We start from the raw sequence: 26,630 nt of genomic DNA, 5'->3' as shown, positions 1-26,630 counted from the left end.
GAGCTTTGGGTTGGACAAATGTGCAGTCTTCCACATGAAGAGGGGGAAGGTTGGGGACGGGATGGGAGAGATACACCTGGTGGATGGAAGCGTCATTAGACATCTTGGCGCTGAGGAGTCGTATAGGTATCTTGGCTTCAATCAGCGATCCGTAGTGGACGCTGAGGCGGTCAAAGAGACTCTTCGTGAGGAGTATCGTCGGCGGCTTCGGAGAGTTTGCAAGTCCGCACTTTCCGGAAAGAACAAGGTGGCCGCGACAAACATGTTCGCTGTTCCAGTTCTTCTGTACTCCTTTGGCGTGGTGCAATGGAGGAGGGATGAGCTGAAGCAGTTGGACAGGGATACTCGTAAGCTAATGAACATCCACAGGAGCCTACATCCCCAATCTTCATGTCCCCGTTTATACTTCCCGCGTGACAGTGGTGGCCGAGGACTACTCAGCCTAGAATCTCTCCATGAGTGCTTGGTCCTCGGCTTGGCCTGTGACGTGATGAACGGCTTGGATCCTCTCTTAGAGTTTGTCCACGATCATGAGCTTCATGGGATTCAGGCCTTTCTCTACAAGGCGGAGGATACCGCAGCTGAGGGTCTCGGGTTGGAGTTTCGTCGTGGCCGAGGTGGTCAGCTGGCTAGTCATTCATTGGCCAGCATGACTAAATCTCGGCAAAGAGCGACCATCAAGGAGGCGGAACAGTCCACCTTGCTTCGTCTACACGTTGACAGGCCCATGCATGGCGTGTTCTTTCGTCATGTGGAAGAACAGGGCTTGTCCGTCCAGCTGACTTTCTCATTTTTGAAGTCGGCTGGCTTGATGTCTGAAACCGAGGGCTTCATTTGCGCGTGTCAAGATGGCGTGATAAACACCTTGGTCTATAGGAGCCGTGTTATGGGGTTGCAAGTCCCGGATGATAGGTGTCGGGCTTGCAAACAATCCCCGGAAACTCTGATGCATCATTTGTCGGCTTGTCCGACATATCCAGTGACAAGTTGTATCCACCATCATAACGCGGCTTTGAGAGTGTTGTATTACCATCTGCGGCACTCTTATGGGATAGACCGGACGCCGATTCTGCCTTATGCTCCAGGAGATATTGAGTCCGTTGTCATGAATGAGAGGTGTAAGATTTACTGGAACTTCTCGTTTGCGACTATCATGCCCGTCGCTGCGACGAAGCCTGATATCGTCCTCTTCGACTTTGAAGACAAAGTCATCTACGTGATTGAGTTCTCGGCGCCAGCCGAGAGAAATATATCTGCGAAGGAAGAGGAGAAACGGCTCAAATACCAGCTGCTCCTGTTTGAGCTGCGTCAGTTGAACCGCGGGTTTAGGGTCAAGCTGATCGTCCTGATCATTGGCTCTCTTGGCGGCATGAAACAGTCTTTTGTATCTACGCTTGAGGTGATTCCAGCCTGCAGGCGCAATTCCTTAATACTGGCTGGCCAGATGCAAAAGGCTGTCATTCTTGGGTCCCTTCGACTGCTTAGGCATCATGATTCTGGACTGCAGTAGTGCTCACCGTCTGGTTGGAGGGAGCGCTACTGCAGAGCGATTAGGACTTGTTTGTATCGCTTAGTTTGCTGGGTGGCCTTCGAGGTGAAGTCGAAGCTCAGCGATCTCATTCACGAGAAAAAAAAAATAATAATAATAATAATAATGATAATGATAATGATAATAATAATGATAATATTATTATTATAATAAAGCGATACAAACTTTGACAAGCGTTTGGCGGCAGTTATTATCATTATTATTATTATTATTATTATTATTATTGTGGCGGTTGTAAGAGAGTGGAATACGGAGTGTTGCTCTATTTCCACGAGTGGGAGTGAGATGCACGAATCCTTGATACCCGTGGGCCCTCATTGTGTTACACTCCTGATCTATCCGCTCGACAATTCTCATTTCCGTACGCCAATATTCGGGAGTTTCATTGGCGCCATCTGGCATATTTCAGTATAACTGAGAGAGACAGTATGGTGACAGCTGATCGCCTCTATTACGGCATCACGGATTGTGGAAGTTAGCGGCGTTTAATCCCTTCGGAACAACTCGCGAAGAATAGTCAAAAATAGTTCACGGAACGATAATTGGTTCTCGAGAGTGTCTAGTGTGTGTGAAAATTGGCATAAGGTTTTATAATTTTGGATATTTACCGTCGCCATATTGACAGGGTGTCAGGCGAGTGTGGTGTGACTAGGGGAGATGGTGGTGTTTATTTTGTGTTATTTTCTAGTCAATATTAAAAATATAAAAACCTATTTCCCCCCTTGAAGATACAATTTCCGTTAAGGGGGGATAAATTACCTGTTTTTTCAAACAAAAATCAGATTTTTTAGTGTAACCATACGGTCGTAATTAGTAGCGTCGAAAAATGCTTTTTTTGGACAATTTTCTGGGGAATTTTCTAGGGACATGTCGGGCAAAAATCCATCCAACCGAGCCTTAACGAAGATATATATATATCCGGACCTCGGAGATGAAGATAGTTTATGAGGTTATTGTTTATGTTCGAAATCTGGCAGAACTGCTCTTTGTCGAAAATTGTATGTTAAACTATTAAATGTCCGTAGATAATTCAATTTTAAAACAAAATATGTATTTTTCTTCGAGTGTTAACAGTTTTCAGTTTCGTGAGGGCAATGGTTTGAATTAGGTTATGGTGAGATGCGAGGGACAAGAAGACACTCTTATAATCATTTCAATAATATATGAGTAGTATCTTCGAAATAAAAAATAAAAACACATGTTTTTATAAAAATATCTATCAAGTCATCATTTTAACAAAATTTGTATAACCGAACATTTTATTCGGTTGTTCCTGAAAGGAAATCCTTCCATCTCACCAGAAAATACAATTCCCGTAGAAAATCAAACAAAAAATTGAATGGGAAAAACAAACTAAGTCTCAAATCTGAATAAATGATCAAAAGTCGGTAAAACCAATGAATCTGGAGTAGAACTGTTTGTTTTCCTTCAGTTAACAATTGAAAGAATGTTCTATGTTGTGAAAAAAAAGAGTTGAGTAGAAGAGAACAACTTTCTCATGATATCAAAACAATTCTATGCTTATTTTGAAAAACTCAATGAAATCTCCCTAAAAAATGAAAACAAATATTTTTGTGAAAAAACTGCGCCAAGAAATAGTTTTGTTCAGTTTTTACTAGATAGCTTAAATTTTTAAACAATAATAATAAATAAAAAAGAAAGCCAAATCAGGAATCTCAAATAAATGGGTATACGATGAGATTTATAGTACACGATGAGATTTCTGTAAGAAATAATAGTTCTCAATAGAAAAAGAATTTTCTAAAAATTCTTCTTCTATTGAGAACTATTTTTTTTTTCACAGAACTCTGATCGTGTACTATATCCATTTATTAGAGACTCCTGACTTCGCTTTCTTTTTCATTTATGTTTATTTTTTGTAAAATTAAGCTTTCCAATAAAAACTGAACTAAACTTGTCACGAACATGTGGGGATGTTCGTTAGGAACACCAAACGATCTGATAACAACCTACCCTTGCGACATTATACGACGATCCGTGAGTAAAGGGTGAAGAGAGAGAGAGTTTTGTTCAGGGTTCCACTAAAAAGTGGCAAAATGTTAGCTTATCCCCGCGATAACTGAATTCGCATCTGTTTATTGTATTAATTGGCGAGATTTGATTAGTTACGCGTTTTCGAGGGTCCATGAAATTATCGCAAAGAAGGGCCAAGTTATGAGTCATCCGGTAATTTTTATGGGGTCAACCCTATTGTTAATCCCGCGGAAACTCGATTGGGTCAGGTTGCAATACCGGCGCTCCAAATTTTTTTGGATTTTACGGGGTTAAACGGTTACATTTTGTGTTTTTGGTGGAAGGTCGTTGGAGCAAGTGCAACCCTTATCTCTGGCGAATTGCCAGGTTGCTTTAAAGTTTAGTTCAGAAAACAAAATCGAAATAATTGTTAATTTGATGTTATTGGTCTTTTAACCCCGTGAATCCCGGAGAACCAATCCGTGGGAGGCACCAAAAACCCTCAGTAATTATCCGAACATTCATCTGTTCGGCTTCGTCCGGTCAAATAATCAGTTAAATTATTGGTTTCGTTTAGTTAAATTGTTAGAATTAAGTCGGGGTCTTACGGAAGGACCTCGCGGAAGTAGGTGTATCTGCACCAATCAAAATCATTTTGATTGAGCGGTGAATTCGGCACTCTGAACGGCTTCAAGACGCTCGTGAGTCGAGTTAGTTCTGTGTTACCTGTTAACCTAACCGGATCAAGTACGTACAGCGAGAGAATTTGTCATTTGTGTCCATTGGGATTATTAGCGACCCAAGATGGTGAGAAAAACGCCAAAGAGGAATAGGAGAATATCAAACGTGAGTTTTGGGGCCTAAGTAATTGATTTACTTTTCCGAGCCATTTTGGAATGGTTTCGGTTCCCTCGTGTCGGCCTTCCGCCACTCGTAGAGTTGTGAGATAATAGAATAATTCCCTGGGTTATATTTTAGTAACTCGGAGGTGTTGATCATTCCCCCAATAATTTAAATATTGAGGGTTAATTAGGGCCGGTACGATTTTTTCCCCCTTTTTGGGTGGTTTAGAGGACGTTTTATTGCTGTTGAAAACGGTTGCGTACTTCCCATCGGAGAATTCTCCATTCGGCTATCTCTCTCGCTCCCGTGGCAGAGAGCCTTCCCTCCCCCTCTACGAGACATTCACGTAGAGCGGCTCAAGCATTCCCCATGAATGCTTCCCCCTCACGTCACCCCACTAACACCCATTCGCACCTACAAGCTGCGGCTCTCGCTTCCCACACGTAATCCGTCGTTGAGAATTCCCTCCGGTTGTTAATCAACCCGGACTGGCTTCCAAGAATCCAAAATTGATAATTTTGGTATCGTTGGCTTCTCCAGACTTTCCCGAATATATTTGCTCTGGGTCTTTCGGATCTTACTCTACCGGTTTCCCGCTACGGCGAGTTTTGTTTTAGCGAATTTTTATTTCCCGCAGTACGTTATACGTATATCGCTGGGTTTATCTCCTCTCTCTCTCACTCTCACGGTAGTCGATATATCTCTCCTCCCGATTCTTGGAATTCACGAGGATTTAGGAATTAACGCATTATATTCGGATATTGCCACTTGAGGAATTTGATGACCTCAACTTTACAACAGAGTTAATCGATAATTGATTATTTTCGGGACCAGATATTTCAAGTTAGTATTATTATTTTTGATTGATTGACAGAATACTGGTTATTATTGCAAATCGTCCTTTTCTTTTTGTTGAAATTAAAATGTAAAAATCCTGTAAATTATTTAATTTTGGAAACTTCAATAGTGAAACAAATAAGGACAATGTGGATTTCTTCATTTTTTTGTAGTTTAGACCACCCAATAACCCGTCTCCACCTGAAATTCACCCCTGTCCACAACCTAGCACACTAAGCGAACCGAGGACCGTTACCTTTCCCCGAAAATCCAGTTCTCTTCGTTTTTGGTTTGTCGTTTAGGAATTTTCTGAGTATTTGGGACTCGAAATTCGTGCACTTCCGGTTTGATAATTCCGGCTAAAAATTATCTGGCGCCCATTATTCATTTTATTTTGAGTTAATTAGATTTAGGGGGAGGAAGGGCGAATGTAGTAGGCATTTTTAACCTCCATGCAAAAATGTCACGTTACAAACTATTCCTTGGCGCAATTTTTTTATAAAACCATCGCTATATCCCAGGAACCGCCCAACCAATCGAGCTGAAATTTGGCACAGAGTTGAGTCTCAGCATCTTAGCCTTAATCATTTGCAAGTTATGGGGACAGTTCTGGATATACAAACACACACAACTATACACATACTTACATATATACAGTCGGGTGTTCGGGAGGAAGACGAATTTTATTTGCGACCCCTTCAGATTGTAGTATTATGGGTCAGAAATATCAGGAATGAAGATGGCCTATTCTAAGGGGTCGACCTATTCTAAGGGGTCCCACAATGAGTAAGTTCATTTTTATAAGAAATACACCAGGGAAAAAGAAACTGAGTGCTTGAACGTAATTAACAATTCGAATATTCGAGTTTTCATGTTGAAAATGGTAAAGTTTATGAGTGTTAGAATTAATTGAAGTGAGAGAATTTTTTTCTTTTTTTCATTTCAATTGTAAATAGTTAACTACAAATCAAATTTCAAATTCACTAATTTTTCCCGATATAATCAACGTAACAATCTGGAAAAATTCTGATTAAATTGCTATCTGATGATGTTGATTCATGCGTCACGTTCCAAAATAATTTTCAATCATCCGTAACAATTATTCTGTTGTGAACAATTGATATGATGAATTATTCAGCATTCGGATTTTTTTTCAGAACATGTTTACGAGTTTCAATTTTCATTTTTCTCCAATTTCATCAACCATTTGAGGCAAGCAATTACAAACTGAACAGTTTAATACATATGAAACAACCCTACTAGAAATTTCATTCGGCATGCCGGATCTAACCTCCGCCGGATTCGGCGCGAGTTTCGTTTTTCGTTAGGCATGCCGAATAGGGTATACCCCATCTGGCTCTCATAAGGCCCAGATAAAGCATACCCCATCCGGCTCCGCCGAATTCGGCGCGAATCTCGTTTTTCGTTAGGCATGCCGAATAGGGTATACCCCATCTGGCTCTCATAAGGCCCAGATAAAGCATACCCCATCCGGCTCCGCCGAATTCGGCGCGAATCTCGTTTTTCGTTAGGCATGCCGAATAGGGTATACCCCATCTGGCTCTCATAAGGCCCAGATAAGGCATACCCCATCCGGCTCCACCGAATTCGGCGCAAGCCTCGTGTATTGTCAGGCATGCCGAATAGGGTATACTTCATCTGGCTCTCATAAGGCCCAGATAAGGCCAACCGAACCCAACTTAGACTGTATAGATTGAACACGCAGAGTTGATGAATTTTCCCAAAATATCATCATTTTGAACGAATCTCTCATGACACATACGAAAAAAAAATGATGGAAAAACCTTGCGAATTTGGGGGAGAATCCTATCGGATTTCTATTTAGGTTTCTATTAGTTTTTGATCGATTTCTGTTGAAGATTTCCCCAACTCATCTGCAAGTTTTTTGCAATAGAAAAGTTCACTGAAAAATATTCTATAGAAAAATGAATAGAAATAATACCTTTAATTATTAACATCCAACGGTCAACGAATACTATCATTTAAAAAATGAATAGAATTCGGTTTCTCTACACAATCGGTTCTATGGAAACATCGTTTACAGAAATTCCTTAACTGAAATTTCTTCTGTTGGATTTTTTTAAGTAAAAAAAGAAGAAACATAGAGTAGGGGAAATTTGAAAAATTCATGCAGATGAATTTCTAAAGAAAACGTCTCAATAGAAAAAGTTGTATGAAAAATTGAAATTCTACTGTTTTTGCCATAAGATTGTTTCTAGTGATGATTTTCTGAAAAAGAAAAACTTGCAGTAAATCTGTGAAATTCATGATGTTCGTAGACAATTGAATATAAATATTTTCATAAATCACCTCAAATTTGTTGGTTAAACTGTACATCTGATCTTGTGATTATTAGAATTGCTAACATTTTCCGTTTGAAAAATGATTTTCATCTTTAGGGATGCTACAGATGAAAATCCAAAAAATTAATCATGAGGATACGCCTCAAATTAATACGCTCTTGCATGTGAACAAAATATTCAGTACGTAGATGATCAGCTGATATATTTCATACTGTAACCTTATTATAAAAAAATAAGAAATAAGCGATAAATGTTGGACAATTATTACTTTTGAAAGACGATATTTTTATCAAGTGTTATTCTTCTGTTCATTCTTTCTCTCAAAATGAATCTGGATGATGTGACAGTCAAGCGAACACGTGAGTTGGCAAGATTACGTATGAAAGAACATCGAAAACGTCAGAGGGAACGTTCCTGTGACAATCATCGGAGATTTGATGATGAGTTAATGAACGAGTTGTTCAGTGATAATGAATCAAATGAGTTACTCTTAGTGAAAAATCCTAACTCCCAAACAATTGACTATCGAGAATCAGAAGAGAGTCAACTTTATCGATCAGACATAACCTCAAGGAGGAATGCAAGAGTTCATTCTGATGAGGAAACAGGTGGTGGAATGGGTAAAAGTATGAGTGAAATAAGTGACAATTTTGTGAAAGAGTACAGAGATGAGACTGATGATAGAACCTGGCCTGAATATTATTACGATTGTGAAGAAGGCGAAGATGATCTCGAGAAGTCCATTGAAGGAGATGATATTCGTGAAGCGAGTCTCGCCGAAGAGGATTTTTCCGACTTTGACGATGAAATTGAAGCACCTGAGATTGACCAACTTCGTGAGTGGGCTGTTGAAGGGGAAGGGCTTCCCCACACTCGAATGGATGGCTTACTGAAAATTTTAAGAAAAAGATTATTGCCTGAACTACCAGCATCTACCAAAACTTTCCTTGAAACAGAAAAAGCTGATTATAACATTCAAAAATTTGGTGATAGTGAATTTGTTTATTTTGGAGTAACCAACTCCCTTATTGAAACCATAAATCCTGATTTACACGAGACAAATGTACTTTATTTAATTATCAATGTTGATGGGATGCAATTGTTTCGATCAAGCGCCAGATAATTTTGGCCAATTTTGTACCAAGTTTTTTCGGAAGAGACTTCTTACGAACCTTTTGCGATTGCCATATATTCGGGGATTAAAAACCTGATGTGGAAAAATTTTTAGGAAATTTTATCGATGAACTCGATGAATTGCACGCGAATGGACTAATGATAAATGGCCGATTATTCAGAATTTGTATCAAAGCTTTCGTCTGTGATACTCCTGCTCGCGCCCTTTTAAAGAAAATCAAAGGGCATGGAGCATATTGGGCTTGCGAGAGGTGCACCGTTAAGGGAGAATACGAACAGCATCGAGTTATTTATCCTGGTGTTGATGGTGAAGAGAGGACTGATGAATCATTCCGAGAACAACGTAACCCCGAGCATCACACAGGTGTTTCTCCCTTGCTAAAGGCTAAACCCGCTGTAAACATGATCCATATGTTCTTTCTTGATTTTATGCATCTGTTGTGTTTAGGGGTGATGAAAAAATTATTGAATTACTGGATTTCGGGCAAGAAATCGATGACAAAATTGAGCCTAAATCCTCAATTGCTTTTATCCAAATATCTGGTGGCTTTACAATCACAGATCCCTGCTGAATTCCAAAGAACGACGAGATCTTTAACAAATATTGAGCTATTCAAAGCGGTGGAATTTAAATTCATCCTCCTGTACGCTGGACCAGTAATCTTCAGACAAATATTATCTGAAAACATTTATAAACATTTTCTACTACTGCACGCAGCGTGCAGAATTTTATGCTCGAAGGAAGCTGCTCTAAAGAATTGGGAATCCGCTGAACTTTATTTTACAAAATTCGTGGAATTATCGTCAAAATTATATGGAAAGCCCATTTTAATTGGAAATATACACAATTTGATACATCTAGCTGATGACGTGAGCTACATGCAATGCCCTCTCTACTATATTTCAGCATTCCCATTCGAGAATGCACTTGGGAAAATTAAAAAGCTTCTCAGGTTAGGTAACAGGCCTCTTGCACAAGTATGTCGTCGATTACACGAATTATTTTTTGCTAAACCTCGTAAGCCTTCATCCTTATCTCCTTCGACAAAAATATTGAAGAGTCTCTGTGCCGATTCGACTGGAAAAATTATTATTAAGCGTTTAATGTATAAAGGTATCAGTCTCACACCAAGGTCTCCGAATAATACGGTACTCTAGAACAATGGAACACTCTTAGCAATTAATGAAATATATCTCCCACCCAACGAAATACTCGATAATATTCAAATTCAAGGAATTCAGTTGGATAAAACAAAATCTATTTTTACGTACCCTTATGATTCCGCTGATCTCAAAATGTGGTGTGTGAAGAAAAATAAGAGGAAATTGTTAACTCGTAATTTGAATTGTGTATCACAAAAAATGGTAACCCTGGACATGAGCGATAAACAGAAGGAAAAGATTTATACAATGCCATTGTTACACATGTAATTTCCAAGCATTACAATGATTTTTTTTTAAAGAATTCATCTAGAATATCGTCGATGCCCTGTTTACAATAAAATCGATTGAAATATTGAGTTTATGTTCTGAATTTCATTTTTGTTTTAAATTAGTATTATTTTCCATTCACAGAGGGCACAATTCTGAAACATTCGACTGTCATGGTGAAGCAAGCCGGCCTTGCAGTTGTATTGTTATAACAAACCTCTTCGGATCCAGAAATTTATTTCCTCAAGTTTCGATTGTTTTTCTCTCAAACTGGACTTCATGCAGTTTCTATTTAACTGAATTTATTCCATTTCAAAATATATTTGCTTTCTGGGAAAGTTTTTCTCTCCGTTGATAAGTGGGATAAAATATCGGTATGTAACATTTTGGTTAGGGATAATTGGTTGCATAAAACCATCAAAACATTTTTTAACTATTCTTTGGGAAAATTTTTCAGGCCTGGACTAGCAATCTCTTGTTTATTGATGTAGAAAACATTTTTTGAAGTGTCAGTGATTTTGGTGTCCAATTTTGTGGCGAGTGTTTTTTCTCGCCGGTACGACGTGGCTGATTTTGCTCGAAGGTAATTATACAGTCAATGAATCTACTGTCAGATTCAATAATTTATTTTCTACTTAACTTGATAGAAACAAGAAAAGAACGACGAGATATAATCTCACACGTGTTTTATTTTTATGATCGAGGATCTTTGTTGTTGCTGCATTTCAATATTCCCCAATATTCCCACTAATGGGGTACTGAATAATGGGATATTAAATAATTTGTAAGAAAAAAAAATATATATTGATCTCTATAATATTTGTGGTAAATTTGTTCAATGAACGATTCGAGGAAAAATAGAAACATGTTATTTCTTCAAATCGTCATATTTTTTTTTATTCATCGCATTGGTCCAGGTTTCACGTGATCAATTAACCAGTTGAAATAATTAAGAGTAATTAAGCTGAAAAAAAAATTAGTTCTTTAAATTTCTAACCCATCAATCCTCAGTACCTCAAGATGGCGCAGGCTTTGACATGGCGTCATGGCACCCAACTGAGTCTCAGCGTTGTGACGCTTTTATGCCGCGTCTTGTGTTCACCGGTATTTGTGCTTCCACCGGCATTTTCCATTGTATTTTTACTTTGTTAATGTCTTTCGTAGATGTGATAAGAATTGATTGTTCACTCGAACGATTAATAATTTGCCCGACAAAGGCGTTTGTTTCAAAGTGAATCGTTCCCGTTGATTTAATGAAAAAATACGTGTGCATTTTATCTAACGGTAAGATAGTTAACCTCTGAAACCTTCATTCATCATGAATTCCCGTTTAAAAGATCGTTTTTTTGTAACCTATAAATTTTTCCATGAAAAAAATATATTGAAAATTTTTAGAATGTTTGTTAGATGGAAATGACAGACTGTTTCCCCAGACCCACTTAACCTCCAATGTTTCTGTCATTTTTTTCTTTTCAAATCTCGGTGGATCTCAATCTTGTCTTCAATGTTTTACAGTGCAATTATGTACAGTGATATTATGTCCTATGTATCCACAGATTAGTGTGTCTACAATGATCCCAAAATACAAGTGTGTAGTTTTTCCAAGAGACAGAGGACGACTGAAAAGCATCGATGGCGTACCTTCAACGTGGATTTATTATGATCCAAGTGTTGACAAACTTTTCTCGTTTTACCCTGAGACACAGTCTCATGATCATAAGAGGCGCGAAGAAATTCAAGCGATGATAAAGGCTAATGAAGGTCCCGACAAATCTTGGACAGTTCATGAGGTGGAAATTCGAGGAATAGCAGGTGAATAAATTTTCAATAACTTCCTCGCTTCGGGTCGGGAAGTTAATAATGTGTTTCCATTGAAATATTGGAAAATCGATTTATCTATCCATTCGATATAGTTACTCTGAATAACTCTCATGATAAATTCTATTTCCTCACAACTCCGACTCATTTTTTATAGAAATTAAATAATCGAAATGAGCAAAAAATAAAAAATTTCTGATTGTTTTTGTGATTCATTTCAGCAGATCATTATTCGAGTAATTTCGTTTTTCTTGCATTCTGTTGTTATTTTTTTCATAAGAAACTTATGAGGATCTTGAAGAGAAGCTGAGCATCCTCAGCAAGCAAAGCTTCGCTTTCACTTCCGACACCGATGTTTCTCCCGAGCAGAAAGGTTTTATCGAGAAGGAGAAATATAAACGCCGAGTAAAGAGTAGATCTGCGGAAATGTCACAATTGTTCGAGGAAGCACAACAGGATCTCAAAAAACAAACAAGTTCATCAGGTGCCAAATTGCATGGTGCTGCTATACGCAGAACTACATCGAAGCAGGTGGATGGCGATCCTGTTACGGATTTGGAGGAATCAGTGTCATCTGCCGATGGGAGCACCAGCACGTTTGAGGTCTCCCTATCTTCGTCAAAACCGTCAAAACGTAGACTGAGTTGCCCGGATACTTCTTCAGAGACATCCTCACCTCATGTGTCTCCACAAAAAAAAAATTAAAAAAGTTCAGGATAATAAACGTTCTCGATCTAAAGGATTGGCTAACACAGCAGAGATATCACAACATGTGGAAGTGAACGCAATCATCCAGAACTCACGGAGTAAGGGAGTTGACCAATTGAAAGACCCGACCGTGCCTGGACCATCTAAGGATCGAAGAGATGATTATAATATGTTAACATCTACCCCACAAAAGACATCACACGAATCATCAGCAGATTCAAACGATAAGCCCAAACGATCAGGTCGAAAATTACCTCCGTCTCCAAATCGTTCGACGAACTCTTCATCTTCTGTTCATTCTGGGACATCTCCGAAGCCAATGGATACCCCTAGTCCAAGATTTCCCCTGAAGGATGTCAGCAATCGACTCATAACAGGAAATAATTCACGTGGATCACCTCAAGGCTTGCCCAAAGGATACGTGCCACAGAGTTCAACCAGCAACTCTGCTAAGTCAGGAGGATCAAAAGTCTCGTTCCCAGAACACGTTGCAGATTTAGAGGGAGATGGATTAGAAGACGAGGGTACGTGTTATTCACTTTCTTTGTTTAAATGTCTTTAAAATATTGGTGATCTCGTGGAACAGTTTCAATTCCTCTAATTCAGAATTGAAAATTAAGAGGGAAATTCTTAATCGCCTTCTTTGTGAATGGGTTCTGCATTTGCAATGATGAAATGACTCTGAAAGTTGTTTAAATTGCTGGGAAAAAAAAACAAATGTTTGCATTCCGTAGTGATGCCCACATGTGATTTTAATTTTTTTTCAGTTTTTAATGATGGTTTCATTTTTTATCTTTGCGATAAATGACGCGAACTTCCAAAGTTTTTATTCTTGAAAATTGTGGAGAACAGATTATAGTAGATGGAGGATATCACTGCTTATTAGTCTAGTATTGTACCTCTTTTGACCTTAGTTTTGACCTGATTTTGTCTCGTTAATTTTCTGAATTTTATCACGTGCGAAAAATTAACTTTTTCGATATTCAATTTTTTTACGAAAATTAGACTTTGATCGACCATCTTGTTTTTCTTGCGTTCATTGAATTTTTAATCATTAACCGCGGTTATTATTCACAAATAAAATACACAATATGCACATCATGTAGACGTTATCATCATCAATTCAAAAATAAATCTCATGGGGACCTTTGTATACGAAAAAATTATTTGTTCAAGTTCTTCAAAGCTACAACAACAAATTCCTCTCTATTATGAGAAGTGTTAATGACATATGTTCTTCTATCCGTGTAAACAATTGGATAATTTTCCTTAAAGCGAAACATTAGATTCCCTTTAAATGCATAAACATTAATCTCTAGTATAAGGAACAATTTTAGAATGCAATTCTGTTATTATTTTACTGAAAAAATTATTTAGATGAGGTACAATCATTTTCATCTGTCTATGGAAAAGATTCTAGAAATCGAAGGCACTTGGCGTATGTTTTCCTTTTTCACAATGCATTGATCATCCTCTCCGGTGAATTTTTAATCAACTTTCAAAGGATTTGAGTTTTAAAGTCCAAATTTTAGGGGAAATTTGTGACAATTGTATTCGAAAAATCATAAAAATGGATCATTAATATGTCTTGATTGTGTGTTGAAGACAAAACACCCCTTTGACTCTCATCCAAACTTTCAATGACATATTTATTTTTTATTCCCAAGAATTACTTAAAATTCATTAAATTTCTAAATTTGAGGTTTCATGTACAATTTTCCTTTGCATTTTCCATCGAATGATTCTCTCTCTTCTTCATTACTTGCTCATATCACAGAGAATTTTAGCTAAATTACCCTTTTGAAATTTTTTGTTTTACGTATTTTCAGTATTTTGTAATTTTTTAAATTGATATTTTCACAGATAATAAAGTTAAACTGGCTCCTAATTCTCCAAGTGAAAAAATGAAAGATATAAAATAAAAATGAAAAAGTAAGGGACTATTTACCAAATAGAAGAGGACAGGATAAAATTAACACTGGACTTTTTTTTCATCCATTGTTCGTACCTCAAGAAAAAATAAGCCAATTTAACTTCGTCTAGAAATATCACAAAGGGGAAAAACTATTATGAATCCCATCCATTATGAATTTTCTCGTTTGAGACCTTCGTTCTCGTAGGCTATAATTTTTTTTTTGTTTTGGATCATGAAAAAAATTGAATTCTCATTCATAGGGATTGTACTCCATCAGTAAGTGTCTAAAGTATACCAGAGAAAAAAATTAATGAAGAAAGAAAATTACTTGAAAGATACATTTTTTTTTCAAAGGAAAAATTTGCAATTGTACATCATTTGGTTGTCAATCTTTTTCCAAAGTCTACTTCTTCACACTTGGAGGGTGCAAGGCCAATTCACCGGGTTTTTTTTCTTTTTAGGAGGAACCTTAAAAGAGATCATGATCAACTGTTGTCGACATGTGCGCATGAATGGACAAAGAATAGATCGTCTTAAGGGGCAAGTTGTAGAAATAAAAAACGAAATAGCTCATCTCAGGACTGTCCCCCAACGAGGTCAATTAGTTGATGGTTTTGAAACAGAATCAGAAGGAGATGAGGTTAGAGACGGTTTCAAACTCCCGTGTAAGACACTAGCGGAGCTGAAAATCTTTGACAGACAGCTACAAGTGGATAAAGCATACAGAAAAAGATTGTAATTTTTTTTTCTCAGTATGTTGATTCATTACAGTAATCGTTTATTAAAAAATGTTAAATATTGCTGTTTTTCTTTTGCAGTGCCAAAGAATACATGGATACATCGATAAAGAGCGTACTATTTCCCGAAACTTGGGCGAGATTATTCGCAAATTTCTGACTCAGAATGTGGGTAATAAATTAACTCCCCTGAAAAAGATGGAGGGTAAAGAAGTCTTCAAGGAACTAAAATTCTATTCGCGTCTTGTTGGTATGGTCTTTTCCATTAAAATAATCAATCGTACACAGAAAAAGTTTCTGGACTTTGGCGCTACAGGGTACTGGAATCCAGTCCCAAAAAGTTCTGGATTCCAGTGACATTTCTCCTGGATTTCAGAGAATTTTCTATGAAAACCAGAAAAAAAGTTTTGGATTCCGGAACCGAGGTTTTGGAAACCAGAAAATTTTTCTCTCTGTGTATTGATCATTGTCTCTGTTGATGGGATGATAACTTCATACTTTTTTTTCCCTCAGCTCTTTTCGGCCTCAAACTTGGGACCAAGAAAGAACCGCTTGATCGTAAGAAGTTCAATGACGCATTGAAGGGTGTCTTGAACAATTCTGGAGATTGGGAGGGTGGACGATCCAAACGAGGAAAACGAACGAAGTCAAAACAATCTAGCAATGCAGAACTAAGTGATGGATCTATGGAAGACATACTCCCTGAAAAGTGATATTTTCGCCAAACGATCGAGGGGATGGAAGAAATAACTAAGTCGTCTAAAAAGATCAAAGTCATGTGTTTTAATTATAAGTCATTAATAATTAAGATGAGTAATACTAAATGATGTTCATGTTTAAAAGAATTTACAAAAAGATTATCAGGATTATTTGTATTGAGATTTTCCAATATCAGAATAATAATTCATAGATACTATTCAGAGCATTTCCAAGAGTTGAAAAGAACTGAGTTGAAAACAATTGAAGATGTATTGCACCCTTTTTGCTTAAATTCACGTTTTTATCATTTTTTTGACAAATTGTTGATCAGATTGACGTGAAAAAATATACTTTTGCATTTTTGTAATGCATTACTTAATGACTCGAACAATGTCGTGATCGTGCAATCACTTTCCTGCGTTTTATTCCGAATTTTTCGAAAATTCACAAAACTTTAGAAAAACCACAGGAGAATGATTGCACCACCATGAAACTGCGGGAGTTATTAAATAAGGATGAAACGCAAAATGGTATATTTTCTCGCGTCAATCCGATCAACAATTTGCCATAAAAAAACAGTGAATTTTGGTCGAAAGGTTGGAGTACTTCCTCAAAGTAGCTCCTGACCTTACAAACCAATTCGAGTTCCCATTTTCCCCCCTCACCGTCTCCCAGCCGAGTTAGGACCCTACCTAATTGCCGTACTCGGTACGAGTACGGTCAACCTCGTCCGGCCCGAACCTGAAAAAAACTGAATTTTGGTCGAAAGGTTGGAGTATTTCCTCAAAGTAGCTCCTGACTTTACAAACCAATTCGAGTTCCCATTTTCCCCCCTCCCCGTCTCCCAGCCGAGTTAGGGCCCTACCTAATTGCCATACACGGCACGAGTACGGTCAACCTCGTCTGGCCCGAACCTGAAAAACGCGTAACGCTTTTGGTCCGGGCCGAATCCGGCTGACCGAACTAGCACCGAACATTACGCTCGGCATGCCTCATCAGGACCGGAGGGTTTGCCGAATGAAATTTCTAGTAGGGAAGCGAATAAAAGCGTTGATATTTTCTTTAGTTAAAAAATGCATAAAACCATACCAAAGGCTCTCAATTACTTATGATAATATTAACTCCGTTAGCGACCAGTCGGAGGATCGGGTTGGCTTAGTCCGTAAGGCGATGGATCTTCAACCCGCTGAGTCGGGTTCGGATCTCGGTCTCAGCGATACAAAATAATTATTGCCAAATACATATTCACCAGCATTACCATCATATAGTAAGATAATGAGAAAATAATATACTATTAAATCGTGTCAATATAAATCCATATTTGTGCCAACTGGCCATCGCGAAGGCATCTTTCGGCTTCCACATAGGGAGCATCAAAGTCGCGCGGTGCGTAACGTCCCCCCTTCCCCTCTCACCAAAACCATCAACAGCCTCTCTCCTAATTTCTTTACGTATTTCTCCGAATTGAAAATGAAAGCAATGCAAGTGTTTCGATATTTCATTCGCATATGGTTTCTGCGATTACGACAGTCTAATATTTGCATTAATCGAGTACAGATGGTAATTTCCCTCTCATCTCTACCATGTTAGTGCCGCATATGAAGGAAAAATCACGTGAAATATGCGTGATCGAAAGTGTTTCAGACAAAATTCTCTGTTATATCGATGTTGTAATTAATAAAGTAATTGTTTTTCTGAAAGTGTCTCTTAAAAACCTGCTATATATAATGCTTTCCAGTATTTCTTATTTTCCATCTCCCTTCTCGGTAAACGATAATATTCCTCACCACCCTCTACCCTTTTTTCATGCGAAATAAATTTATCTGTGCTCTCTTAAAGCTTAACTAATTTTTATCAATGAATGAAAAATCATTACGATTCCATTCTTTTGTTTTACGTAATTTCTATTATTCACTTCATATTCATATTCTCTTGACATAAATGATTAATAATTTCGAGGGACAAAAAATTTTGACTCGTGAAAATGTTCCCAAAAAATTGAAACGATCACGATTCCATTATATCGATTGTTCACGGAGGAAAAATTGTTACAAATAAGTGAAAATAATTTCAGAAGAGAAACACATGAGTCAACATCATCGGATATCAATTCACTGAATAACAGAATTTTTTCAGATTTTAACTTTGACTCCATTATGAAATGTTATTGAATTCCAAATTTTGGTGTTACTAACCATTTTCAATTGAATTAAAAAGAGAAAAATAAACTCTCTCACTTCAATTAAATCTAACACTCATAAACTTTATCATTTTCAATAAGTTGCCCTAACCACTAGCCTACCGTGCAATGCGGAATCTCCACTGCAAGTTATTTATATTCATCCCGCCTCATTTTTTTTCGACTTCAGCCCTGGGACTAAAATCCTGGTCCCCACACAGCAAGTCCAAGCTTGTACCACACTTGTCCCGTTTGTCCAACACGGGTATTTTCTATCTGGGTAGTTGACGTTCTCTGCGTATTGTCAAACTTTGAAATTCTTAATTGGAATGAAATAATAGTTAGAGTTACAGCCTTTTAACCGTGCAGTGACGACTTTATGAATTGTCGGTTCATTTTGTAGATGAGGGATATTAGAGAGGATGGAAAAATACTTATTCTGTGCAAAATTATCTCCTTCGTGCGGTGATCTTTTGATATTTCCGTATAATACCAGTCATTCTTTAGATAATAAACTAATTTCAGGACCCTCTGTATACGCTACTCTCCTTGTTTTATAATTTCCCAACTGAAAAACTTGCTTTAAATTGAAGAATAACAATGAAAATACTGAAAGAGCCCATCATTGGAGACGCATTCACAACTACAGAAGTGCTAGAATAAAATGAAGGGTACTCTAATTTTTTGTCGACGTTTGACAGGTCAGAGTAGAAAACATGAGGGAAGGAGAGAATGCCGAGGCCATTGTAAAATAATACAAAGGAGGGGACCTAACGCAAGTGGCGTGTGTCTGTTCAAACACACTTGCCTACATTCTCCATCTTTTTTCAACTTGAAACGTCCTCTTGAGCTGTCGCATGGGCCCAAGAGAGTGCAAAAACGCCGTTGGGGCGAGAAGCAAAAGTAGAAAGAGAAGCAGGAGAACCGGGAAAGAAAGGGAAACTCTGTCTAGGGAAGCACTCCCGCCACGTTGCATAATACATTGGAACACTCTCGGAGTCAACCGATATGCCCTTATCGTGACCTTTGAATTAAAATCGTCATTGCCATTTTCGTACATACTAGGTTTTCGTTGCTTTTTCCATGAATTCATTGCAATGTCTCCTTTTATCGTGTTTCATTGAATATTTATAGATTTCAGAAGACATGAATTGAATTTTCAGAACAAAGTGTTGGATTCCGGATTGAAGAAATAAATTACTTCAAATTAAACACGAAATCTTTATTCTTAGAGACTTAAACACAAGTACAATATTGGTAACTTTGGACATCTTCCTGAACAGATGTTACTTCCTTGAGTGTTGGAATAATTATGATATGATTGGAGTACAGAGATGTTTTACTTAGAGTCTTCTGAGGGTAGATAGTAGTGGTTGGAGAAACTGCAGGGAGAAAGGCCCAAAAGTGGGTGATTGGTTAGTTTAGGTGAGGGATGACCACTGAGGGCTGGACTAACGGAGGTACGGGGGAGGTGTGACTCGATGAGGAGTTCTAGGAAAAGGATAATAAAACCTTTCGTCTGGGTTTTTGGAGTTTTCGGGATTAAAATAATAAAAGCGTAATAAAATATTTGAGGGAAAAGGATCTTTAGAATGGAAATATTTGGTGGACGTCTGGACAGGGAAATTAGGTTTTGAGAAAGTATTTCTAGTAAAATAGTGGGTATACAACAAAAGAATTTACTCACGAAATTGTCTGTATAATATTAGGTCATATTTTCCCTCAATGTAGTTCAATGATAAAAATGTGTGCATCGGATATACTCGTGGAATGTGAAGAATATACATAGAGTGAGGAGTTTTCGGAAAGAATCTCCATTCCAACGGAGAATCAACACAGTAGAAGTGATTATTTCTTGGTTAACAAGTTAAGTGGTCGCAGGCTTTCGCGTTACATCTCATATTGGGATATGATATATTCTATTTCCGATAAGTTGTTGATGATCTGGAACAGAAACAAAAATATAAAGGTGATAGAATTGTCAATCGTGAAAAAAAGAGTACTGAAGCATGAAGACAACTGTCGTATCTAGCCGCATTTTGTCAAATTTTTCCTAAAAAAATGTTGAATTTTTGCTTCAAATGAGATATTTCCATTCTGGAGAATCCAATACCTCAAATGTACTTTGCATTTACCTATTTGTTTACTTTCTTTTCTTTTGAATTTCCGATTGGTAGCAACCTAAGCTGTCTACTATGGAAGTGTATTGCAACGGTCACAGAGAGGTCGGCCATTTCATTCCACCAACCGCAAACTCAATTCCAGCCGAATGCGATTTGAGTCGCACGGTAATCCCATTATGATTCACCTCCGCCTCCACCTCTCCTTTCGATTCCTGGAATTTGATCCTCCCTCTAGCCCCTCAGCATACCCGTTTCACCCCTTTTCGTCCAATGTCTGCATTTATGATTTCATTTTGTGCTCGCTTCTTTTTTCGTTTCCGTTCCCATTTTCCAGATGAGACCGTACACGGAGTAAATAAAAACTGCGGCACTACGGGAATAAAAAAAAAGGACGGCATGATTTTTTTCATTCACTTATACTTTATCGTCTTTCGCTGGTTGGGTGGATTTACGGTGATAGTTGAGAAAAATAATCACATTATAGAGCAACAATATTTCTCGATTCTTATTCGATTTTTTCTTCCGAATGGAATGGAATTTTTACGATTTTCTAATTTTGCCTGGAAATTATGGGAATCGTCATGAAATGCGAAAATACGATGTTTTTTGGAAATGTGTATATAAATGTCTGTATGTATGTGTAGATCTGAGGGAAATGTCAGCTCAATTGATTTCTATAAGATCTTCTGTATTATCCCCAGGCCTATTTTACTAGGTCAAACTTAAGATGTTTTAAGGTGTAAATTACATGGGAAGCAGGATGATCTATGTTATCTTTTGACTTTCTGGACCTCTATACGAAGGAAACAATCAAATAATTAACAATGTATAAATTGAAAAATTCGGAGGCATGCGGTCTTGAACTGAGATGGGATATGATCCCATATTTTTAGTTTGCCGGACTGGTGCTCTGCGAATTGAGCTACCGAGGCCTCCTCCGCATCTCCGAATTTCAGAACTTATATACATCGTACATTATTCCCACACTAACCACCCTTCCCGTCTATATCTTGCCATTTGGTACGAAAAAAAAGCCGCAAGAATAGAATCATGGAAATATAATCTAGCGCTAGTAAAGGAACCTCCATGGTTGCTTCATCAGACGCTGAAATAGGTATTTGAATCCCTAAACATGTTAATATAGTGATACCAATAATTGAGTGACCCAACCCTAATGTATTATGATGATCTAATAATGCTGGGGTTTTTCGCGGTTCATATCAGCTGCGTCCTTGTCGCGAACCCTGGATAATGCTAGAAGCTAGTGAGACTTGATATCAATCCATTGCCATGCGATGTTGAACTCAAATTTGAATATATTATATAATTTTTACTTCTGAATAGAAGTAAAAATTGAATCTGAATAGAATTATATAATTTTTACTTCTGAATAGAAGATACAGCAATTTCTCAAAAATCTTTTTTTCTCAATATCTTGACAACTACGTGACTAAATTAAATTTTTTTGACGTCGAAATATCCTTTGTGATATTTCCCAGGAATATCTATCGCGTGAAGTCACAATATTGCTATGTATCTAGGGACAGTTTGGTAATAATTTTCATTTTTCGTTTTTATGAGAAAATCGCTCTGTGTACAATAACTTCCGACAAATTTAGACAGAATATTTAAATTTGCTGAGATCATATCTTATGATGTTACAAGATGGGATTGTGGGTAGGCGAAATCGCAAAAGTGTTTTAGAAGATATTCAACTTTTTTAGAAAAACTGTTTTATTCAACATCTCCAATACTTTTTAAAAACTAATTCTTTGGGAGGACAAAATTTTGTTTTTTTTTGCTTCCGAATAGAAGCATTGTGACCGATGATTTTTTGTATGTCCGAAAGTGTATGGTCATTTTTCGGATTTTTTTTTATAAATTACACCAAAAAAAAGATTAAAGGTCAAGCTAGAAATCTGAAATTTTGTCATTTAATTGATATTAATTTGGAGCATTTTGGGGCGCAGTTTCAGCTCAATCGGTGCACTAGTTTTTGAGATACAGCAATTTCTAAAATAGTACATTGTGCATCAAGGAGGGAAAGTCGTGTTTTCCCGCCCGAGGTGCACATGCTATTTTTTGCCACGTCTGTAAAAGAAAGTTCGTATTTTGCTCTTTGATGAGCGGGAGGAAAGTACGAACTTTCCGTGTAGGTGTGTAAAAAAATCTGTTTTCGTCAATATCTCAAAAAGTACGTGACCGAATTGAATTTCTTTTACGTCAAAATATTCCTTGTGGTAATATATATCGAATCAAATCATGATATTGCTACCTATCTAACTATGGTGTGCTAATAGGCATTTTTCATTTTGATGAGAAAATCGGTGTTCGCGCGATAACTGTCTGAAAAATCAAGATAGGAAGTTGAAAATTCGTAGGATTGTAGCTCTGATGGTGCCATTAGCTGAGATTGTAGATGGGTAGAATTGGATGAGTAGTTTAGGAGATATTAAACTTTTTCTGAAAAACTGTTATACTCAATAACTTCTGAACTACTGGGCCGATTCACTTTTTTTTCAAAATATTCGTCATGGTACCTTCTATCAAGATCAATCAAAATATGCATACCCGCTCATACGAAGTTTCCGAGATATCAGCGTTTTTCTGTTTTTTTCATTCAAAAGTTCATGTGGTGTCCATAATACACGTAAAACTGGCAGTAAACATCTGAGATTTTGGCTACTGATTTGCATTATTAACCCACACTTATGTATAAAATTTTGCGTCAATCGATTCAGTACATCCTGGCGTAGAGCGATTCATCCAAAAATCTTTTTTTTTTAAATCACATATCGTCATGTTATCAATGATTTTTGTCTCCGTAAGACTTCAACAGTCATATAACATAAATTTATGATTTTTTATATTTTCTATTATGTAATATTTGATGGAATGTCATAGCTGGGACGGAGACACAGGTCGGTGTGTCGGTAATGTAAACGAATTCTCATTATTAAAAGTGTGGTCGTTAGTCAACGTTGTGTATCATATAAATATTGTATCATTACTTCTGCCTAAGTTGACTGGTGCTAGTATTTCGGTTTATAAAATCAGTCTAATTGTACGCCTCCCAAGAGTCAGACATTTTGATGAATATATGTTGCAAGGGATGTTTCTTCTTCTTCCATTTAATATGGTTACATTCTTAACTCTATGAGAGAGGCGAGCACCACGTTGAAGAAGTTTGCAGGAGTAGATATCTTGATCAGGTTATTTTCATCCCAAATACGATCAACGTGCTTTTTCCTCGAAAAGAAAAATTCAGCCGAATATCGCCTTTCTTTCAAATCTTTCCTTAATTCTCAGCTATCTAATACAAAATGTATGTTCATGTTCAGTACTAGCTGAATCTGGAGAAGAATATGTAATTATATCAACTTCACGTTTAACTTTTTGAGGATCAAATGTGTTGGATTTCATATATTTCAAGGGTAAAATCCTCTTAGTGCCAGAAGCTTCTAACTTCCTCTTTTCAATTTCTGACTTACATTCCTGCCATCCACCACTCTCGGTTATTTTGACCGTTGAAAATTCATAATTACTCACTTTTGTGGGGTGTTTTCTTAAACTTCTGGTACGAACCGGGGATACTCCACTCTCATTTCCATTTGGGATCGTCGAGTGAAAATTTCGATGGTTTTCAATCATGACGTTTTATGATTTGTAATAAGTCTGAAGTTGTTCATGATTTGTTTTGTTTCATTGTGAGCCACCCGTTTCCCTCATGATTGTAAAATGATTAGAGACTTTGGTTCGATAATTTGTAAATATGATCAATATGGGTATAGGTATGTGTATATGTCAGTTATTAGTCCGAAAATTTATTGGTGTGACTTAAAAAGGGTCAATTCCTCCTACCTTTACCAATCGCACTCCAACTTGGAAGTAAGTGAGCAGCACTGATTTTTCATTTTTGAAATCGGAATTGCTTCCATTCGGAAACTTATTACCAATGAAATTGGTAGAGAGAAAAAGAAGGAAAATACTAATAATGCACAAAGTAACGGCCACATGGCTTCTGCCGAACAGGCTTCTACCCTGCTTGTTTCTGCAATTTACCTCTGAATTAGTGAGAGCACCAAAATTGAAAATATGTTCTGGTTAGGATATTTTTTGACATTCCCGATGGAAAAAAAACAAAAAAACAAAAACGACGCCAATAAACGTTCGAAACTCTCTTTTTGAGTTTTCCATTCCAAAATACATAAATACATAAAGAATAATATTTTTTTCGACAAGCTGAGAACATTTCCGACAACATCTATGGGTTCAAGTTTTTTTTTGTTATTCTTAAAAGCTTGTAATTAGAGGGGAAAAAAATGTTTTTAGAAGGAAAAAAAATTAATCGTCAATATCTCCGCCAATAATTGAGTTAATCTAAATTAAAACTTTTAAAATGTTGACGTAAATTTTCGTGTACCGAATTGGCAGATTCGCTCATATTCACATATTTCTGGATTCAGACACCTATAGGTATCTAAAAGTTATCTATAATAGATGTTCGACATTCAGACATCTTTGTTTTGCAGTGAAAGGCAGAAAAAAGTGTGGTTGATGATGGTTGTCATCAATTCGTGATTTCCTGACAAACGTTACAAAAGGGTAACGATTCTGCAGGAGAATGGAAAAACAGACAAATAAGTTGGAAACAAGGAATTTTTGGGATAGCTGTAATTGGGGAATGGACTCGCTTGTGTGTTAGCGATGTCGTGTCTTACTCTCTTAATCTTTCACTGAGTGATTAGGTCTGTTTCGTTGTCCTGTCCTCACTGCAACATTATTTGGAAGCTTCGTGAACCCCAAAATCATGTCGTAGAAGTAGAGGAAAAATATTTGTCTAATTACCCTAACTTGAGTTTGTAATGTTATTTATTAATAGGAAATTATTTGGTCAAGTTTGAAAATTGATCTGTCGAAGCAGAACAAGAAATACGATATTACTTTGCTTTCAAAAGCTGTTGTATTTAACAGAAATGATATTCTCATGGGCGATGATGCGAATATCATTCCATAATTGTTATGTACATTAAGCAATTATGAGAGGATATATTGGATGTTTTTGGAATTTTTACAGGCAAGAAGAAGAATTTACATCAATGATTTTATCATATAGTAATCTATAGAAATGAGCTGTAGTTAAAAGATACATCATAGTACGATATACTTCAAAACAAAACGTATTCAGTCTTCTAGCATCACCGAAGTGTCTCCTAAATTTCCATAAAAATATCTTAAACATAACTCTAAAAGTCGGAAGTCCTCTGAATTTCTACCAATTGAAAGGTATATGCAACTGTATCTTATCAAAACCCTCTCTCACCGTATGAAAAGAGATTTTGATTCACCTCCGAGAATGCCGCCTGAGGCTGCAACGGAATGGCTTCCACTTGACCCCTCACCCACACACTCACTCTCCTGAACAATTTTTTCCACCCTCTTAATTTTTTTAATCCTCATTGTGTCAACTCACATATTGAATTTTTCCCTTTTCATCTGACTTTTAAAGTTTGCGACTCGGAAAAGGAGAAATGAGAGAGGGACAGAAAATGTTAAAATCGCGTCACTAGCAGTTGCGCCGGGGGGCCAACAGTCGAGTGTCGTGGCCACTAATCAAGGGTTGTTTTCTCGAGCCGTGGGAGCCTTCATACCTATTCTCTCTTTGTTTTTTAGAACCGCTGCACACGCGTGCAGATTCTTAGTTACTTATAATTACTTGGCCTCTTCGTCACATATTATGTTTCGTCTTAATTAACTTTATTGTTCGGGAACACAGGAGATAATACAAAGATCCTACCATTCATTTTTGCTCCCCAATGGAAGCTTTGTAATCGTCCGTTTTTACCATCGTCTAATTTTGTTTCGAAATATGGTAGAATGAGATGGAGCGTCAAGATACGATATTTTTTGGAAACTTGTGTGTGTGTGTGTGTGTCAGTATGTGTGTGCCAATTTTTCTGAATTTTTTTATAAATCTTCACGAAAGAAGGATTCAAGTAAAAGCTAAAAACCTGACATTTAGTGAAATAATTGGAATTGTTTGGTACCACATCTGGGCGAAATTGAAGTTCAATAGATCAAGTAGTTTTTGAGATGCAGCAATTTCTCGAAAATGTTTTTTTCTCTAGATCTCAAAAAGTACGCATACTGAATTGAATTCTTTGACGTCAAAATATTCCTTATGGTAATATGTATCAAATCAAGTCATAATATTTCTACTTAACCGAGGATAACTTGTTAGTAATCGGCATTTTGCATTTTTTTGATGAAAGCGATGTAGTGACAATAACTCGAAAAAATTGATATAGAAAGTTGAAATTTGGTACGATTGTAACTTTTATGGTACTATCGGCTGGTAC

At 37.1% G+C, this 26,630-nt stretch overlaps 1 protein-coding gene across 1 annotated transcript; it reads left to right on the top strand.

Annotated features, from left to right (window-relative positions):
- The first annotated feature begins 7,852 nt into the window (after positions 1 to 7,852).
- LOC107044531 lies at positions 7,853 to 15,983 on the top strand. The gene is given in 9 exon segments (XM_015266447.1): positions 7,853 to 8,363; positions 8,756 to 9,057; positions 11,649 to 11,904; positions 12,191 to 12,612; positions 12,614 to 13,049; positions 13,080 to 13,142; positions 14,995 to 15,268; positions 15,351 to 15,520; positions 15,784 to 15,983. Coding segments are annotated over 9 exon segments (2,634 nt in total).
- Positions 15,984 to 26,630: the final 10,647 nt, after the last annotated feature.

The sequence above is a fragment of the Diachasma alloeum genome, unplaced genomic scaffold (assembly GCF_001412515.2).
Source record: "Diachasma alloeum isolate Michigan unplaced genomic scaffold, Dall2.0 Dall_scaffold_00756, whole genome shotgun sequence".
NCBI classification, from domain to species: Eukaryota; Metazoa; Arthropoda; class Insecta; order Hymenoptera; family Braconidae; genus Diachasma; species Diachasma alloeum.
This window is presented reverse-complemented; position numbering and strand designations above follow the sequence as displayed.